Here is an 18,320-nt window from a genome sequence, read left to right as displayed (position 1 = left end):
CGGGGGCTTGGAGAGAATAATTCAGCCCGATCCACACTCTAACACACACACACACACACACACACCAGTGCTCTGTAGTGTAGGATATTCAAGTCAGACTTATTGAATCACGCATACCTTGTCTCCTCCTTGCTTTTGCTACTTCTTCTTCTTTTCCTGCTCCTCTTGCTCCTCTTGCTAGTGCTGCTCCTACTACTACTCTTGCTAGTTCTGCTCCTACTACTACTCCTGATTTGAATGGTAAACTTATTCCTACTAGAATCCAACTAAGAATGGAAGCTCTTTTTTTATTTGCTTTGCATTTCTGCCTCTTTTCCTCTTCATTTCTTTGCCTCTTTTCTCCTGCTGCCTTCATCTCTTCTTCTCTTCTTCTCTCATATTCATACCTTCTCTCTTCCTCTTTTTGTGTCTCTTCGTGATGCCTCCATTCTTCTTCCTGTTTCCTTCTCTCCTCTTCTTGTCTCTTTCTCTCCTCTTCTTGTCTCCTCCTGTCTTCTTCTCTTCTTCGCTTATCTTCATGCCTCTTTCTCTCTTTCTCTTTTCGTGTCTCTTCCCTTTGCCTCCATTCTTCTTCCAGTTTTCTTCTCTCCTCTTCTTGTTTCTTTCTCTCTTCTTCTTGTCTTCTCAATTCTTCTTCCAGTTTCCTTCTCTCCTCTTCTTTTTTCCTCTCTTCCTCCTGTCTCTTTCTCTCCTCCTCTTCTGTGATTTTTCGCTGTGCCTCCTTATACATGTAATTGGTGTAAAACTCTCCTTTGTTTATTTTGAACATGCTTTCAATCTTCTCAAACAGATGTTTGACCTGTTCTCTATTACTCCTTTCATCATTGTTGAATGACAGATACCTTCCTTCACAACTGCAAAAGATTCTATTTAGACTCTGATACCTTAAGTAGTCCTCCACAGTTCTACCTTTCAGCTGATCTACATGAGTGAACAGTATAATTGTGCACCGTGAAGCATCTTCTCCAAAGTTGGCCTGGATCCAATTTACGGCTTTCTCCTCTTCCCTTGTGAATCTCACTCCCAGTCTGATCACCAGCAGGAACACATGGGGTCCAGGGAGAGACAGGTTGATGCACTGGGCCATCAGTTTCCTCATTTGGTCATCAGTCTTGTTCCTGTCATAGATTCCTGGTGTGTCAATGACTGCAATGTTTCTACCCTCCACTTCCCCACAATGTCTCTCACAGCTGTCAGTCACGTGACTGGGTAGAGCATTCCTTTCAAACGCTTCTCTTCCCAAGATGGTGTTTCCTGTTGCACTTTTTCCAGATCCAGTCGTACCCACCAGCACAATCCTGAGGTCAACAGTTCCTATAATTCAAAGTAAATAAAAAATGATACATAAAACCCAAATGCAAAACTGAAAGTAGAATAATAATAATAGCAATTATAATTGAATAAACATGTTAGATGCTAATTAGACCAAATGTACTTGAATGATCAAATATACCTGAGTGAGGGAACTTGGGTCCCAGAGTTCAAAGACAGAGGAGAAACAGTAGAAGAAAGAGAGAAGAGATCAAAAAGGGTTTTGTAATTCAAGACCCATTACCCCCCATTTGCCATTAAGACCACATTCTGCCCCTGGTGCCCTAAGATAACATTCTCCCCCCACCAACCGGTTGGGGCAGACATTCACTTTACTTGAGGGATGGATTACACCCAAACGCGAAAGGCTCCCGCGTGCTAGCGGTAAACGTTTACTACACCGTGACATGCAGTCGCCGTGTCCGTCCTCAAGAATGAATACCTGCCTCTGACCTCCGCTCATTTCTGGTGAAATCTAGTCTACTACAGCATGCAGCACCTAGCGCCCCCTGCTGTCCCTTACTGTACTGACAACAAATAGGAAGAATCGATAACTACCCAATACTAGGCACAATGGAAAACATGGAGTGGATCGCAGTGTATAACGGAGCTTGCAGAGACTTCCAGCCTCAGCTCTGTCTCCTACCACCATGGAGATGCTAGACACACAATCCCTGACAAATAAATCCCTCCTTATATACGACCATATTCAAGACAAAGGGCTTGACTTCATGTGCCTAACATTAACCATTGGCATAAACCAGGGGACTACTCCGTGCTTAATGAAGCATGCCCCCCTGAATACAGCTACATGTAGAAAGCCTTCAGCTCTGGTCGTTGTGGTGGACTGGCCATCATGCACCGGGCTGAACTAAAACTGTCTCCTCTGCCAATGCCTGATCTTTCTATGGAATGCTTGACCTTCAAATGCAAACCTCCATACTCCATGACAGTACTTCTAATATACCGTCCTCCAAAACCAAACCCATCATTTCTACCTGAGATTAGCGATCTGCTTACCTCACTCTGCACTATGTCAACTAACATTGTCATTGTCTGTGATTTAAATATCCATGTTGACTACCCCTCCTGTCAGTTTGCAGCAGATTTCCTGAGTGTGCTTGAGTGTCTTGGCCTGCGTCAGCAAGTTGAGGTTCCTACTCACACCAAGGGGCACTCTCTTATCTGATCTGGTTTTCACTGACTCTGCTCCCATCAGTAACCTACAGGTTTATGATCTCGGTGTGTCCGACCACAAGGTGGTCTCAATGGCCTTGACTTTTATGCTGCCTACTATTAGACCTAAGCGTCAAATGCCATGGATCTCCAGCTCATCACGTGCCCATATTCTGCCTCAATGGATGAATTAGTGGAACTCTATAATACATCCCTAAGCAGTGTTTTTGATCTCCATGCCCCTGTCAAGTCATGTGAGGTCAATTTCTAACACTCTTCTCCCTGGTTCACACATGAGCTGCAGAAAATAAAAACACCTGGGCGTGTCCTGGAACGACGCTGCAGACACTCTGGGCTCACTGTCCATAAACTGGCTTTCCGTGAGCCTCAAAGGGCCTACTCCAATTCCCTTAAAGATGCTCGCACACAGTTCTATTCCAGCTAAATCAATAAAAACCCTGCATCTTTAAACAGCTTTTTTCCACCATAAACCATCTCCTGAAGCCACAACAATCCTCTTCCACTGATGCTACAGAGGAGCAATGCAACAGTTTCATTGACTTTTTCAGATCCAAGGTCAACAGCATTCGCTCTGTGTCCAGCTCTCCATCTCTGCTTCCCTCTGACACCAACACCTTTTCTGCGAGTGTGCTGTCTCCCCTACATCTCGCTGAGGTTCAGGAGAGCCATGTTGAGAAAATCGTCAGAAAAATGAAATCCTGTACCCAGTGGCGTAACGTAGTAACGACGGGCCCATGTGCAAGATACTACGATGGGCCCCCCTAGTGAATGAAAAAAAACAATTGCATGGTTGCATGGTTGCTGACACACCACTGAGGGCAGCGATGCTGATCCCAGCTGAACTGCTGCACTGCTGACTCTGCGGGCTGGCGACTAGTTGACTAGTTAAAAAGCCAAAATAATCTAATTTAGGCAGCTTTGCCACGTTCTCCTTCTGTTCTTTTTTCTCTTGCCCTTTTCTACTTCCACTCTTGTGCTTAAAAGGTCACGAGTAAAGTTGTGATGTGCTCAATGAACTAGGTTATCAGACCTTCAAATTGGTTTAACTATAGCGTATTGTATTGTCACATGATCAAATAGAGTCTTGACATTGGACAACAACATACATATTACGCAGCTAATATGCTAATGGCCATTACCCATTTCTTCCTGTGGCACGGGCCTTCCTCCTAAACTGATTGTGACAGAGCCATAGATGGTGCAGCCTGTTAAGGCTGGGGCGTTCACCGTCCCTCCACATCCAGCAGTGGCGTTCACGTTGACCCCTTCACCCCCTCCGGCCAGACCTGGGGAGTACTGCTGGTCTACCACTGAGAGAGTGAGAGAGAAAGAGAGATATAGAAAGAGGGAGAGAGAGAGAAAGAGAAAGAGAAAGAGAGGGAGAGAGAGGACAGGGGAATGATAGCAAAGATAGAAATATAGTGTGAAGGAAAGAAAGATGAGTAGAGAAAGGCCATATAATAAATGGAAAGTGAGTGAGAGATGGAGAGAGAGAGATGGGGTCAGAAAAAGAGGGATAGAGATGGAAGAAACATTTACTGTCAAAAGAGGAAATGATTGAGGGGACAGAGAGAAAAAAAGACGTGAGAAGGAAAAGGAGACAGAGATAAAACAGAAAGATTCACAGAGAAAATAAGCAGAGAGAATGAGAGAGAGAGTGTTAGGAGAAACAGAAATGAGGACAGGAGGAAAGATGGAGAAAGTGAGGGGAGCAGAAAGAGAGGGAAAGAGATGAAAGGAAGAGAGATCAAAAGAGGAAGAGTGGAAGAGATCAAAAGAAACATGAACTCACACAGAAAGTAAGCATAGAGAAGGTTGAAGAGAGACCAATAGAGAGAAGTGAAAGAGAAACATAGAATGGGAGAAATATAAATGATGAATATATACAATTCTTCCCACACACTAGAACAGGTGCCTCATCAACTGTAAGCTGCACACTCACATCTTCTCAGATGTCTCTCCAAGTCCAAGGCCAACTGGTTGTTATTCATCTTCTTCAAGATGGACAACATGTTGTCCCCAGCTTCCCTGCTGTAAACTTGCACCATCAAGTCAACAGTGACGTCTCTGTCTGCTTTCTCCAGCTTTGCCCATGGGATTCGGCCCTGGTCCCGAAGGTAGTGCTTAAACCTCTTAAAATCGTCCCCAGGGAGGTTGACCAGAGTGTTCCTCAGCACTTCCCTCAGGGATGCGGTCATTGTGGGGTCTGGATTATAAGTCCGCTTCTAACTTGATGCGTGGGGTCAGACCTGGACAGGTTTAAAAAATGCAAGAAGCTCATGAGTAGTCAATGCTTTAAAAACTAGAAGATAAAAATATGTTTTTTTTGTTAAATACTTAATTTAATTTTCACAGTGAAATTATATTCTCTCTCTCTCTCTATCCCTCTCTCGCTCTCTCTCTCTCTATATATATACATTTTTGTTTTATTCTATAAACTACTGACAACATTTCTACCAAAGTTTCTTCTGAAATGTTTCTTAAGGACTTCGGAAAACCAACGTATGAAAAAGATCTCCGCCAGATTCATGAACGCCTGAAAATGTGTTCTTACGCAGCAGAAGTGTTCTGAGCTGTGCTCCCCCGGAAGAGGTTTCTAAAATTGAAAGCGCGTTCTCGTGCACCTGGATTTGCATACATAAACGCCCTGCCAGCTCCTTATAAGGGCAGTCAAGTCAAGGCGGAAAGTGACCACCGGTCGAGTAAACGCAGAGGTGGAGGTACTGTTGCAGGAGAAAATGTGTCCATTCTATTCCACTATGGCTGTATCAACACGATTGAGTTTAATGCTCATTTATTTATTCACTTACATTTGCAGTGTTCTTGTAGTCATTTTATTTATTTTAGGACATCACAATGCCTCGCAGAATCATGACTATAAATGTGAAATGTAATTGTTAATGATACAACTATTCTTGTATTTATTATTATTATAATTATTTTAATCCGAGGATGTCTGTAGAGTTGATGTGAACGCAATCACCATGGATTTCTCACAAATTCAGCCCTTAACACTTCTAACACGGAGCGGCCCAGTAGGGCATCTTGTGTTTTATTTCAGAACAAGGGGTACGCGGGGAGAAAATTTCCGCGATAACAGAAGTTTTCTGGGCTGTGCTCCCCCGGAAGAGTTTTCTTAAATTGAAAGCGCGTTCTCGTGCTCCTGAATTTGCATACATACACGCCCTGCCAGCTCCTTATAAGGGCACGCAACCGTAGTGACGTGTGCAGTCGGAATCGACCGAATCTACACGAAAGCAACAGCAGTGTTCGTGTACATTACATTTAGTCATTTAGCAGACATTTTTGTCCAAAGCGACGTACAAGGGATAGAACAGTCAAGCTACGAGCAATAGAGACCTAGTGTAACAATAAATACTACTTTACATAAGAAATAGAAAAACGAAATAGGAAATAAAAACGAAGTGCAGGAATGTAACTGCTATAAGTGCAAGTTAAGCACTAGTCGAAGTGCCAGTTAGGAAGGGAGGTGCTCTCTGTAGAGTTGGGTCTTCAAAAGCTTCTTAAAGGTAGAATGGGACGCGCCTGCTCTGGTAGTGCTAGGCAGTTCGTTCCACCAACGTGGAACTACTTGAAAATTCTGGATTGCCGTACTTGCACAGACGGCAGTGCCAAACGACGCTCGCAGCATTCCGGTGTAGTGCTTTTATTTATTTTATGACATCAGCCTCGTATAATCATGACTATAGGCCTACATGTGAAACGTAATTGTTAATGATACTTTAATCCGAGGATCTGTACAGTTGATGTGAACACAATCACCAACGATTTCTCACAAATTCATTAACACGGAGAGTTTTCTTAAATGCGATTCCTCAAAAAACCACAAGATGGCCCATGGGGCCATCTTGTGGTTTTTTAAGGAATCGCATTTGAGAAAACTCTGGCCGAGTTACGACTGCTATTTCGAGTTCGGAAAGTCTTCTGAAGTTCAGAGCAAATCCCAGATGAGAAAACTTTCATGAATGCCAAATGTTGTCCTAAATCCAATTCAGAAGGAATTCCTCTTAAATTCTTCTTAAATTCTTCTTAACTGCGTTCGAGAATGAGGCCCAATGTTTTTTTAGTCTTATGTTCTGTTGATGGCTGGCAAACAACAACCTTAGAAGGTTTGGGTCACTTGTGGCACATATTATTCAATCATTTTAAGCCATCAATGTACCTCAGGGTGAACAAAATGAGCCAAAACGGAATTCGCCTAAAAGGTGAAAATGATTTTTTTTTTTTTTTAAACGGGGGTGGGGTGAGGGGGGGGTACGTAGCTGGAGATTGAATGTCTGAAGGGGTACGGGACTGTAAAAAGTTTGGGAACCACTGATTAGAGCATTTATTTGCAGAAGAATGACAACTGGTCAAAATAACAAAAAAGATCTTGAATAATGCAAAAAAAACAAGTTCATATTACATTTTAAACAACACAATACTAATGTCTTAACTAAGGAAGAGTTCAGAAAAGCAGAGGCCCAAGGTTGTCTCCTCAACTGTTTTATTTAACTCAGTTAACCAGACAGTCATACAGTCACTCTCCCAACCTCCATTACATTTATGGATGGCTTTCATAACACCAGTATTTATGACTACAGGATGAATATTAACAGAAACACTTGCATGTGGACCTGTTCTTGCAAATCTTAAGACACAGTTATACGTATGTTTCAACAGGCATATCTTATTTGTTAACTATTCAGACAGTTTTAATCTAATTGATCAGAATTTTCTTCACCTCTTTCTTTTAATCCTGAAGAAACCAGATGAAATATATGCATGGTCTGGAACAGCCCCCCTCATGCCCTCTGAGTTTTAGCACCCCCTCATGTCCTCTGAGTTTTAGCACACACCTCATGTCCAGCCAAACTGAGGCATCATTTATCTGTTTGGAGCTGTGCTCTTCCCACTCCACTAGAAGGGTTATCAGTCAGTAGTGTTAGCATGGTCCGTTGTATACTGGTTATACAATGCATGTGCCATTTACCAAATCACCAGAACTGATAACCAGAACTGAGCCATGGTTCATCTGATTTGATTTGTGCTCTTGCCACACCTCTAGTTCTAGCATACAGTTTCATGATGTATACACTAGTCATTATAATTAAATATATTAAATGCTTGTGTCAAAGCCATTTTAACATAAATATGTTTTCCATTGTAATTCAGTGTTGTGTTTATATGTGTTAAAGTCTCCTGAGGGCCCAGCATGGACCTCTGGGGCTGTGGGGTTGCCATGGATACTGTTGGCCTTGCCTACTCTGTCCATAGAAAAGCAGCCTGGTTATGTTTTATTACCTGACAATCTGATTACCATAGTTCTTTTTTTGTCTCTGTGTGTACCATTTTCCCATGCATTGCAGTGTATTTTTCTGTCTTTTTTTCAGTTGGGGTCCTGGCGATGTGTGTCTGATCACAAGCATGTCTCTTCCTTTAAAACCACCTCATGTGACTCTCTTTCTCAGTTAGTAAACCACCTCATGCAACACACTCTGTCTCAGTTAGTAAACCACCTCAGATGACTCTCTGGGCCTCATTTACTAACAGGATTGCGCCTGTTTCAGGCGTAAAATAGCGGGTAAAAACCTAAAACCGTATTTATCAAAGGTGGCGCACTTTAGATTACCGCTGCTGGGAGTATATAAGGGAAAGTGGGTGTTCGTCGCAAAAAGATGGGAGGAGATTATTTCTAATTATGAACCCTATTAGTAACGAATCAACAGGTGTTTCAGCATGACATATCAGCTGCTAAATGAAAACTATGTGCCTGCGAGAAATTTGAAAAATACGAACATCAGAAATGTTATTTTTTTTAAATGTTTATATTTGATATATCATTTAATATAGGCATATACAAAATTGTCCCACCAGCTAGCTGTTCGGCCACGCTTTACCCAGAATTGCCGGGCATTGTATGGTTGACTTTAAACCGTATTTTCACCCATAGTTCAAGCAAACCGAACGTCTGAAAATGTCAGTTGTCCCTGCCCTGTCCACGCTACAACTCCAGTTCCTTATCGCAGTTCACTGCGATATAACAGTATGGTACATGACACTAGTCATGGGCCTAAATCGAACCATTTATCCATTCACGCCTGAAAGGCCGCGAGATCTGTCTGCGCTTACTCCTGAGCCCGCCCCCTCAGGAGTCTATGAATTGAATCACGCAGCACAGATCACCCTCTTTGAAAAACTTCGCAAGACGAAGTGCCAGCTCCGAGTACATCCTCTACGCTACCAAGTCAAAGAGTTTTGTGTGCTGTTTGCTCTCTACGGGTTGGTGAGTTATTCGGGTTCTTTAACCCTCACTAGCTCAGGGCGCTGCAAAATTCGTTGACTCAACTTAATTTTGGAAGTAGTAGCTGCTATCCTAGCTGCCTAGCTGGCTAAGTTTCTGACTAGCCTGCTAGCTTGCTAACAACGTGTTCGTTGCTAATAGTGTGCTTGTGTATTAATACTTTCTTCTACTTTCAGAATAAAGATGTCCAGACACTACCCCGACTGCGGGCACACCCGTGTCAAGGGTGACCGCCACCGTCGGTGCGTGACCTGCCTCGGCAGGACCCACGCAGAGGTGGCGCTCTCAGGCGCCGACCCTGTCTGTGTCATCTGTGCTAGCCTGACGCTAGCCAAGGCTACCAGGCGCCTTGCGCTATGGGAGCGCAAGGACGCCGAGGGGGCTGCACCGGCTCCGTCCGGGGCTAACGCCCCTGTAGGATCGAGTGCACCTCCAGCCATGGGCACTGTGAGTGTGAGCAGCCGCTTAGCAGCCGCAGCTCCACCCTTTAGCCTCTCCCCGTCGCCGCCACCTGCTAGCCCAAGGGCCGCGGGCAGCGAAGCGGAGGAGCTACCACTGACCGTAGACCTGCCCGAACTGGAGCTGGATCTCGGTCAAGATGATGATAGCCTGCTGGACTACTCCGACGAGCACAGCTCAGTCGCGGAAGACATGCAGACTAGCCAGGACGTTAAGCCGCGGGTGGAGACACCCCCAACTACGTCACGGATTCTGGGCCAGCAACTCCACGAGGTTGCGCTGAGAGCAGCCACCTGCCTCGGGCTCCCTCTCCCTCTCCTGTGCGGTCCTCGCTGCTGGACGGGGAGTTTTACGCTGGCCCCGCCGCACCGGTTCCTAGTTCCCTCCCCTTATTCGAGGAGGTGCACGAGGAACTGCAGGCGACATGGGCGACCCCCTACTCGGGCCGTGCCCCGGTGTCGGGGTTCGCGCCATACATGCAGCTCCACAGGGCTAGTGAGAGCGACTACCTCTCCTTCCCTAAGGTGGAGGATGCAGTAGCGGGCTACCTCTCGCCCGCCTCCCCCACCATGCGCCTTGGCCAGAAGCCTCTCCTGCCCACGCGGGTGGCCAGGCACGCAACGATGTTCTTGTTTGATAAATAGGATGCAAAATACCGTGCGTTATTTGCGGTTTGGCAAAGGCGCAGATTAAGCTGCGGTCGCAATGTTAGTAAATGAGGCCCTCTGTCTCCGTTAGTAAACCACCTCATGTCACTCTCTGTCTCAGTTAGTAAACCATCTCAGATGACTCTCTATCTTAGTTAGTAAACCCCCTCATGTGACTCTCTGTCTCTGCTGATAACCACTGTGCTAGCTGTTCTACCTTGGGTGCTGTGCTATGTAGAATTGCCAGCATGCTTTGCAAAAAATAATCCAGTTCACGTTTTTATGAAATTCCCCTTGAAGTGCAATGCATCTCACAGCCAGCCCCATCCCCCAAAACAGAATGAATATGTTTGGCCATGTGAGTCCATGAGTCAAAAAGAGTTTTGAATCACGATCATCTCCATCAAGAGTTAGCGTTACGTTTGAGTATAGCATTCATTATCAGCACTCTGAAAATTCCATTTAGCAGAAGTGTCACGAATTCCCCTGAATTCTATTTATTGTTTTTTGTTTTTTATCCTGGTCTTATCACCATCTCCTGTCATTTAAGATCCTGCCAATCCCACATGCCTGAGAATCTACTCATCCCTCTCACCTGGTATTCCCTGCCCATCTCTTCCTGCCTGCTCCTCGTCGGATTGTTTGATTACCTGACTGATCTCCTGGTTTTTGACCCTGCCTGAAGTATACAAAGTTGGGTTTGAATCTATCTGTAGCCTACCTGTAATTGTTACACACACACACACACACACACACACACACACACACAGATACAAACACACAGAGAGATACACACACACACACACACACACACAGATACACACACACACACACCAAAACAACAAGGCAGATCAACCCCAAGGGCTGTGTGGTTGGTCATGCACAAAATAAGTACATGCAAGACACGCAAACACACAAATATGGTGGAAAACATATACAGTGGGGAAAATAAGTATTTGAACCCCTGCCGATTTCGCAAGTTTGGCCACTTGCAAAGAAATGTGTGATCTATAATTGTAATAGTAGGTGTATTTTAACAGTGAGAAACAGAATATCACTGGCTGCTCACTGCCCTCCCTAGAAATTGCCTGCTTCTGCTACCTCGGCAGGGCCAAACACATCATTAAAGACTCATCTCACCCAGGCCACCACCTGTTTACTCTCCTGCCCTCGGGCAGATGGTACAGGTCCTCCAGAGCAGGGACCACGCGTCTAAAGGACAGTTTTCCCCCGAAGGCCACCAGAACATTAAACACAGACATGCTCTAAACGTTGAATTTCATCGTGCAATATTAATTACACTAATCACTTTATTCGACTGCAAGTCACTTATGCCATCACAGTCACCTTAAACATAATGTTACTGTATTTTTTGCAACGCACTTCAGGGAAGTACTTGTACTCTATACCACCGTACTTTGTTGAACTCTTAATATTTTGTATTAGCTATTTGTACTATTGTGTGTTATACTGTATGTTGTCCCTTGTCCCTTGTCGCACCAACAGGAGCAGCACTCCAAATGTAGTTGTATGCTAATACAATGACAATAAAGGCTTTTCTATTTTACTTCTATTCTACACACACAAACACACACACACACACATTGGATAAAGGCCTGTACACCCTACCCTATCCATATGCAGCTATACATATCTCTAGCTACACACACACACACACACACACAGGATGAAGGCCCATTCACCCTATCCATATGCTGCATACACACACACACACACAGGATGATGGCCTATACACCCTATTAATATGCAGCTTTATATATCACTAGCTACACAATACATATTGAACTAATATCTCTGGTAATTACTGACACACAATTACTGGTAGAGAACCAGTTCACCAGCACTATTCACTATCAGTCAGTCACACTTTTGCAACATGGACAAATGAAACAATTTGCATTATTAGAAAAGCCTGAGTATCATCTATGGCAAATTCTTTGTTTACAATAAAGTCTACTGAGATTGTGGGTACTTCAATAGATTTGTATTATATTCCTTGAGACAATTTTATTATTGTGGCGCTATATCAATAAAATTGGTAAAGATCTTAAAAGTGTAATATCAAAGTGAAGCTCACCAAATGCCAAATCATTATGCCCGTTCAACCTCAACCAAATCAAACCCGCAAAAAAACAGAGACAGTGATCATGTGTGTGTGTGTGTGTGTGTGTGTGTGTGTTTGTGTGTGTGTGAGTGTGTGCGTGTGAGTGTGTGAGTGTGTGTGTAAAGAACTTAGATAGTACTCACACGTAGTGTTCCTATTATTAATCTTCATCTGCATCTGAATCAAACCGTTACTATGGTGGCATGAGATGTCGGGTTGCTCTGAAACAGTGTGCAGAGTGTGTGGTATGATATGTGCAATTTCCTCCTTTTGAAAATATATTTACAAATAAAAGGCCAATCCCTACAAAAGACCAAACAGCCAATCACAAGCTGATTTGAGTCTTTGACTCCTTATATGGGCATGCCAAATCTCACATCCCCTCAGTTTGTGCAAATCCCATGAGCAGTTATGTGGCTGTTTCAGGTACTCTGATTGGCTAGTGCAGTGAGAGGCAGGCAGCAAGTTTACTGCTATTAGTACGAGCCTTTGGACCTGACCAATTCTATAAACAGTAACCACTGTCTACACTTTGGTGCTCTTAGTTCTAACAAGTTTATGCATTATGTGGAGTTTGCATGTTCTCCTTGTGTTCAAAAGGGTTTCCTCCACAAAGAACCCCAACATAAAAACATACAGAAGAACAGTTCACTCTCCTGTCCGTCCCTGACCAAGATTGGACATGAGCACTTGGCTTCGTCCCCGGTCATCATAAAGGCTGCCCACTGCTCCTGGCTGAGGAAGGACAGCTCAGGATGGGTTAAAGGCAGAGGACAAATTTCACCGGCGACCTCTTCGGCATGCGTGTGTGTGTGTGTCCTGTGTCGCCGCCCATTGCACATGTGTGTTGTTGTGTGTCGTGCTGTGTGACAACAATAAACGACTTTGACTTCATTAGTTGTTTGTGTCCACATTTGTGTGACTTGTTTTTGTGTGACTTGTTTTTAAATTAATTATGCTAAGAGATTTACATTCATAACCATAAAAATAATGATACTTTTTTAGACTGTTGCCCTTCTCTACTCTGCCTGTGTGTGTGTGTGTGTGTGCGTGTGTGTGTGTGTGTGTGTGTGTGTGTGTGTGTGTGTGTGTGTGTGTGTGTGTGTGTGTTTTTCTGTTGTGGTCGTGGGCATGTGAGTCTGAGAACAAGCTTGTCTTTTCCTCATTTCCTCAAAACCACCTCATGTGACTCTCTGTCTCCCCCGATAACAACTGTGCCAGCTGTGGTACCTTGGGTGCTGAGCTATGTAGATGTGATCAGCATGCTTTGCAAAAAAAAATGTAAGAAATTCCCTTTGTTAACCAGCTTCTAGTTCTGTAAGTGCAATGCATTTCCCTCTATAGTAGATTTGAGTCTAGCATTAATCTTTCAGCACTGATTTTGCCATTGTTTCAGTTGTAATATATTTGTATTTACTTTGTTGTGTCATGGGACATTTCATGAAGGTTTTGTCTATCTGTGTGTGTGTGTGTGTGTGTGTGTGTGTACGAGTGTGTGTGTGTGTGTGTTTATGTGTGTGTGTACGAGTATTGAACAAACATCTGGGTTACGACTGTAACCCAGATGTTCCTTTAGCAGGGACCAGATCTAACACATTGGACGTGACGTAGTCACGGAGCCAATCGAAGCACTTTTCACTCACGCCATATGGTTGAGAAGGTGTCAATCATTCTCCTGAGCCCACCCCCTCGCTTAAATAGCCATGATTGACGCCATCTCATCCTCTTGAAATACTGAGCACAAATGCTTGGGAGGCCACTGTAAACGCCACGCAGTGTTAGATCTGGTCCCTGCTAAGGGAACCGTGGTTATAGTCGTAACCCAGACGTTCCCTATCGCAGTGGACTGCGATCTAACACATGGGACCGTAACCCGTCACGCGCGAGTTACAGTGTTGGCCAAGAGCACCAGTTCACTGCACCAGTTCACTGAATTGGGCCTTCAAGAAGGGCCATATAACTGCTGATGATTGGGCCATAAAGGAAGTTTTTATTTATTTATTCTTAGGCCATGGCGATTACAGATCCCCTGCACCTAAGACCCCCTGTAAAACACTAGGGTTTGGACAGCGGTCAGCCCCACTCCCCCCTGGCAATTTATATACACCATAGCTGTGGTGTTGTCTGTCCTGACCAGCACATGATGACCACTCAACATGGGAAGAAACTGAGGGGACTGAGCTTTAAAGACAGATACCACATTTGAAAAGGCTGCATGCGCAACATACTTAACTTATAAACGTATTGTTTAGATATTAATTATGCTAAGAGATTTACATTCATAACCATAAAAATAATAATCCTTTTTGGGCCTGTTGCCCTTCTCTACTCTGCCTGTCTGTGTGTGTGTGTGTGTGTGTGTGTGTGTGTGTCTTTTTTTCTGTTGTGGTCGTGGGCATGTGTGTCTGATCACAAGCTTGTCTTTTCCTCATTTCCTCAAAACCCCCTCATGTGACACTCTCTGTCTCCGCTGATAACCACTGTGCTAGCTGTGGTACCTTGGGTGCTGAGCTATGTAGATGTGGCCAGCATGCTTTGCAAAAAAAAAATCCAGTAAACATTTCATGTAAAAAAATCCCCCTTGTTAACCAGCTTCTAGTTCTGTAAGTGCAATGCATTTTCCTCTATAGTAGATTTTCAGTCTAGCATTAATCTTTCAGCACTGATTGTGCCATTGTTTCAGTTGTAATATATTTGTATTTACTTTGTTGTGTCATGAGACATTTCATGAAGGTTTTGTCTCTCTGTGTGTGTGTGTGTGTGTGTTTGTGTGTGTGTGTACGAGTGTTGAACAAACGTCTGGGTTACGACTGTAACCACGGTTCCCTTAGTAGGGACCAGATCTAACACATGGGATGTGACGTAGTCACGGAGCCAATCGAAGCAATTTTCACTCACGCCGAATGGCTGAGAAGGTGTCAATCATTCTCCTGAGCCCGCCCCCTCAGGAGCGCTTAATGCTCGAGAGGACACTGTAAACGCAGTGTTAGATCTGGTCCCTGCTAAGGGAACCGTGGTTACAGTCATAACCCAGGCGTTCCCTATCGCAGTGGACTGCGATCTAACACATGAGACCGTATCCCATCACGCGTGAATTACAGTGTTGGCCAAGAGCACCAGCTCACTGAATTGGGCCTTCAAGAAGGGCCATATAACTGCTGATGATGGGGCAATACGGGAAGTTTTATTTATTTATTCTTAGTCCATGGCGATCACAGATCCCCTGCCCCTAAGACCTCCTGTAAAACACTAGGGTTTGGACAGTGGTCTGCCCCTAGCCTGTGCGCCAAAGCACACAAAAAGTTGATCAGACTGTCTAAAGGCTCTTGTGCGCTTCACATAAAATTGAAGAGTACGCACCGGACACAGCTTGTTCATATGCTCCTCTGCACAGTGTCGTGCATGAACGTGTTCAAAAGAACGCGTTCATTTTTATGAGAACGATGAACTGAACGCAACTTCATGACAAATAATGAATTTGAACGGTGAACACGTTCATATTATGAGGTCCAGCGCTGTTGATGCACTGTTCGTGAATTCGCTTAGCATAAGCTGCTAATGTACATACGAGTGTTACAGGGTTTACCTGTACCATGTCATTGCTGAAAAGGTTCAATTATTACCTTTAGTTCCCTGTATAATTCGTTATTTAAATGGTACTACAGGGCTGTGTATTAATGTATATTTTCTGTTTGTACTTTACTTTCACACACACACACAGACACACACACACACACACACACACACACACACACACACACACACACACACACACACACACACACACACAAACATACACCCACCTACAATTTATCCCATTCATTGTCTCCATTCTTTTCCATTCTAATCGGATGACCCTCAGTGATTACACCTCTATAACAGTACCCGTATAATTTCTGCGATACCTAAACCAACTAACTCGACTTCGCTTGAAAATGAACTGAACTATGAACTAGTTCAGAATTTAAATGGTGAACTATGAACGTGAACGATTCATGTTTACTTGTATGAACTGAACTTTTAACTAGTTCATGAGAGGTGTGAACGTGCACAACACTGCCTCTGCAGATGCGAAAGGAGGGGGTGAGAAGACGGCAAGCTCAATCACCTGACTGCAAAAATTCTAAAATGACACCACGACCACAGCTGGTTGGGTTATGCCCCCTTGAGGAACACCACCGTTCAAATAAGCGCCATTTCAGTGTATAGAGAGAGCAGGTTGAAATGGCCCCAGCACTCTGGATCATTGCCACCACCGAGTCTGACAACCCTGAGGCAAGCAGCCTGTCCCGTTCAGGTGACAGGCTCTGAGCTGCCACAACTCTGGTCGAGGATGCCAGATTGTCCTGCGCGCCTGTGACAGGATGTCTCCCAGGACGGCTGCACTGACATCCTGTTCAAGTCTGCGACCCATGGCTGGCTGGGCCAATGGGGTGCAACTAACAGCAGTTCTTTTCTCTCCTCCATTATCCTGCTCAGCACATGAGGGATGAGAGGCACTGGTGGAAAAGCATAAAGGCGCATGTCTGGCCATGGGTGAGCCAATGTGTCCACACCCAGGGGGGGGTCGGTGCCCCCCACAGAAAACCAGAGCAGGCAGTGGGCGTTCTGTCCAATGCAGAGACAGAGAACGCACTCGCCCCTGGCAATTTATATATGCCATAGCTGTGGTGTTGTCTGTCCTGACCAGCACATGATGACCACTCAACATGGGAAGAAAATGCCGCAGTGCCGGAAAAACTGTTTGCAGTTCCAACACATTTATTTGTGACTTGGCTTGTGCTGCAGACCAGCGGCCGTTCACAGTTCTCCCCTCGCAGAGTGCCCCCCATCCAGTTGTGGAGGCGTCTGTCGTGACACCATGCGGCGTGTTACTATGCCCAGCGGAGCCGCAGCCCTGAGGAACTGAGGGGACTGAGCTTTAAAGACAGATACCACATTGGAAAAGGCTGCATGAGCAACATACTTAACTTATAAACATATTGTTTATGCATTAATTATGCTAAGAGATTCACATTCATAACCATAAAAATAATAATCCTTTTTGGACCTGTTGCCCTTCTCTACTCTGCCTGTCTGTGTGTGTGTGTGTGTGTGTGTGTGTGTGTGTGTGTGTGTGTGTGTTTTCCTCATTTCCTCAAAACCACCTCATATGACTCTCTGTCTCCGTTGGTAACCACTGTGCTAGCTGTGGTACCTTGGGTGCTGAGCTATGTAGATGTGGCCAGCATGCTTTGCCGAAAAAAAATTCCAGTAAACATTTCATGTAAGAAATTCCTCTTATTAATCAGCTTCTACTTCTGTAAGTGCAATGCATTTTCCTCTATAGTAGATTTGAGTCTGATTTGGCACTGATTGTGCCATTGTTTCAGTTGTAATATATTTGTATTTACTTTGTTGTGTCATGGGACATTTCATGAAGGTTTTGTCTCTGTGTGTGTGTGTGTGTGTGTGTGTGTGTGTTTGTGTGTGTATGTGTATGAGTGTTGAACAAACCGCATGTTGTGAGATACTGCTGTCACAGCAGTTATGCTGAACCAGCTAAGATGCTAGTTGACGCCCACAAATTGTCCACTACAAAGTGTGGAGGATGGTTAATAATAACAAACATGATGGGAATAGGTATAAATATGGTATGTACATTAACCAGGCAAGAAACCAGGGTTTATTATATGGCAGGGCTCTTCAATTGGAGATACATTTGATTCTGCCTGTTACTCAAATCAGTTTAATTTTAAATATTGAAGATAATGACCAGTAAAGTTGTGTTGGTACAGCTATGTATAATGAAGTGCATGTTTTTGTTAGTTAATTGCATTTCTCCAATTGTCTGTTAATATGGCTTGGTTATTGCTCACCTGGTTTGATTTTTGAATCCTTGGGCCTATGCGCCCTCTTGGGCATATGTTGTTAAGCACTCACCAAATATAACATATTCACTCCTTCAGTAGGTTGTTTTAATTTCTTTATTTGTTACCGTGATTACTCATATCCTCCGGCCCCTGACTTTGCTTCAGTTTAAAGAACCGGCCCCAGCTCCAAACTAATTGAAGAGCCCTGTTAAAGGGTATTATAGGGTATAGTTATAAGGACCTGACATTACACATACACATTAATACTTAAAACAACACTTCTGTGATTAATATTAGTTCCCATTCATCAGTGTATACACCCTATCCATATGCAGCTTTACATACCACTAGCTACACACACACACAAACACACACACTCACACACTCACACACACACACACACACACACACACACACACACACAC

General features: G+C 44.2%; 1 protein-coding gene across 1 annotated transcript in view; it reads right to left on the bottom strand.

Annotated features, from left to right (window-relative positions):
- LOC116219095 (GTPase IMAP family member 7-like) overlaps positions 1–4,706 on the bottom strand; it is an 11,402-nt gene extending 6,696 nt beyond the window's left edge. Inside the window, exons 1-3 of the mRNA XM_031562036.1 lie at positions 4,451–4,706; positions 3,648–3,818; positions 387–1,314 (exon numbers count right to left, since the gene is read on the bottom strand). Coding sequence (XP_031417896.1) covers positions 387–1,314; positions 3,648–3,818; positions 4,451–4,706 — 1,355 coding nt within the window. The remainder of the gene's footprint in view (positions 1–386; positions 1,315–3,647; positions 3,819–4,450) is intronic.
- Between the last annotated feature and the right edge of the window lie 13,614 nt (positions 4,707–18,320).

The sequence above is a fragment of the Clupea harengus genome, chromosome 24 (genome assembly GCF_900700415.2).
Source record: "Clupea harengus chromosome 24, Ch_v2.0.2, whole genome shotgun sequence".
Taxonomy (NCBI): Eukaryota; Metazoa; Chordata; class Actinopteri; order Clupeiformes; family Clupeidae; genus Clupea; species Clupea harengus.
The sequence above is the reverse complement of the archived record's forward strand: the minus strand, read 5'-3'. Positions and strand labels throughout refer to the sequence as shown.